Here is a 2,236-nt window from a genome sequence, read left to right as displayed (position 1 = left end):
AGGTAACTATGGCCAAGATCAGTCCTCCATGAGCGGTGGCGGCGGCTATGGCAACCAGGACCAGGGTGGCTATGGAGGCCAGGACCGTGGCGGCCGGGGCCGTGGTGGCGGCGGCGGCGGTGGCTACAACCGCAGCAGTGGTGGCTATGAACCCAGAGGTCGTGGTGGCGGCCGTGGCAGCAGAGGTGGCATGGGGTAGGTGTCTCAGGAACCAGGGAGTGCCTTCAACGGGGCGTGTGGTGGGTTGCATGCATCTCCCCAAAGCGCAGTCCCTAGTGCATGGCTGGTTTTCTCGTCCTCTGGGGATCTGTGAGGGCTTGGATTTGGCCCATGGCCTGGGACACCTACCCCCCACCCCGTTTTATTGCTTTTTATTTTTGTGAGAATGTGGGAGCCTGGACTTCATGCCTGTGGATATTTGAGTTTTAATCTCTTATTTCAGAAAAGAGCCAACAAAAATTATAGGTGTGTATGGATTTGAACCATTTACATCATATCCTAGGCAAGAAACACGGGACCAAAGGCTTTTCCCCTCCTGTAAGGGAACCGAGGATCCCTGTTGTGGGGAAGTAGGGGGTTTTCCTACTGTTCTTCCCACGTGTTTGCTAAGGGAGTTTGGTCATGGTTAACCTGCCTTCAGCCTCTAGCAATGAACTAGTCCTCTGTACTCTATAGTCATTTTCATCCATGAGCTTGATTTGCACTAATCAGAGTGAAGTAATGATTTTGTGTGTGACTTGGGTCATGGGATTTATGTGACTGAAGTGTGCAAGCCTTTTGGACACAACATGTTTGACGGTGGCCTCCCATCTATCAGCTCCACTGCCCCCGCCCCGGCTATTTATCTGAGCACCAGCTCATCCCACTGGAACCTTCTGCCCCTCCCACCAGTTGAGTGGGTGTTGAAGCAATGGTCAGATCTGTAGATCTGAAGGACTGTCTTCCCCTGAACATGGGGGAAAGTCAAGGTGTCATTCATTCCTTTCGGGGGAAGGAGGAATAGCGTTGGGTGTTTTTTTTCCAAGTTTTTTTTTTCTTTTGTTTGAAATGGAGTGTTTGCATCTGGTAAGTATTCTGAGGTGGGCGGGGGCAAGTTCCTAACATTGTACCCCCAAATGAGGAAAATCTGTTGTGCGGGTGTTTAATGCAAAACTTGAAAAAGAAAAAGCAACTGTTATGTGACTGTTAACTTGCTCTGCATTTTATGTGCCACAGGTGTGAAAGGTGACATTGCAAAATACGGCTCTTCCACAGTGTAGCGGGAGGGGCTAGGCAGCTCAGTAGTTAGGATAGGGCTTAGTGAGGTTGGTCTTGCTTCAGGGGGCGTTGCCTTTGGTTTTGACTTTTTATGGAACGGGGTTGGGTCTGCTTGCTGCTTTCAAAGCAAAACAAATAAACCAACACAACACAAGAACGTGTTCAGGGCTGCCCCAGCCTGGTGTCGAATTGTCTCCTGGGTTAAAAATGGGAGGTATAGGGTTTTTAAAAACCAACTACTGTGTTTGTTCAACCACTCACGACGAGGAAAAAACAAAACATCTGCTACGTCAGAAGAACGGCCAAGGAAAATAGGTCATTTTTTTCCCCCAGAGGAAATAGATTTACAACCTTTTAAAACCAAAACAACAAAAGAATCTTACAGTTGTGTCTTGAGAAATTGCACACGTGTGTGTGACACGCTCAAAGGTCAGACCAGGGGTGGTCAGGAAGGAATGTATGTTAGTAGCCACATGTTTATCTTTTTTTTTCCAAAAACACCTACCCATGTTTGGGGGATAGTAAAATCAAAAAACAAAACAAAACACCCTCTTGTAGCCGTTGGAAGCTTCATGTTCTTTCTTCTAACTTGTCTTCTCCAGCGGAAGTGACCGTGGTGGCTTCAATAAATTTGGTGGTAAGTGACCAGAGTTTCCAAAATTCCCACCTCCTGGCAATGCTTTGTCTTATTGTTCATTTGCAGATGTCTTTAGTGTGTTAAGTGTCTAAAGATTTGGAAGTGGTCACAATCACCTTCAGAAAAAGGGGTGGTGGGGAAAGGTACTTTCCTGCACCCTGAGACTAGATGCTGCCCGGCCTCGGGCTCCACGGTGGTGTGACCAGGTTAGGAGGTGTTCAGTAGCCTCTGACAAGGGTGTTGCCACACCTGGCACTTTTTGTTGACCACTGTGAGAAACGAGTGAGGGTTCTGAAATGTGTCCACTTGACTTGAGAATCCTTTTGACCTGTGTGTCCGAGG

The 2,236-nt window shown here is 48.0% G+C and overlaps 1 protein-coding gene across 1 annotated transcript in view; it reads left to right on the top strand.

Annotated features, from left to right (window-relative positions):
• Window positions 1–2,236, top strand: part of FUS (FUS RNA binding protein) — a 10,591-nt gene that overhangs the window by 4,006 nt on the left and 4,349 nt on the right. Inside the window, exons 4-5 of the mRNA XM_045284808.1 lie at window positions 3–195; window positions 1,860–1,894. Of these exons, the coding sequence (XP_045140743.1) occupies window positions 3–195; window positions 1,860–1,894 (228 nt within the window). The remainder of the gene's footprint in view (window positions 1–2; window positions 196–1,859; window positions 1,895–2,236) is intronic.

Source organism: Echinops telfairi, unplaced genomic scaffold (assembly GCF_000313985.2).
Source record: "Echinops telfairi isolate 266 unplaced genomic scaffold, ASM31398v2 ScPeMD7_5;HRSCAF=22, whole genome shotgun sequence".
In the NCBI taxonomy this organism is placed as follows: Eukaryota; Metazoa; Chordata; class Mammalia; order Afrosoricida; family Tenrecidae; genus Echinops; species Echinops telfairi.
Note: the sequence above shows the minus strand (reverse complement) of the source record. Positions and strands in the feature narration are given on the sequence as shown.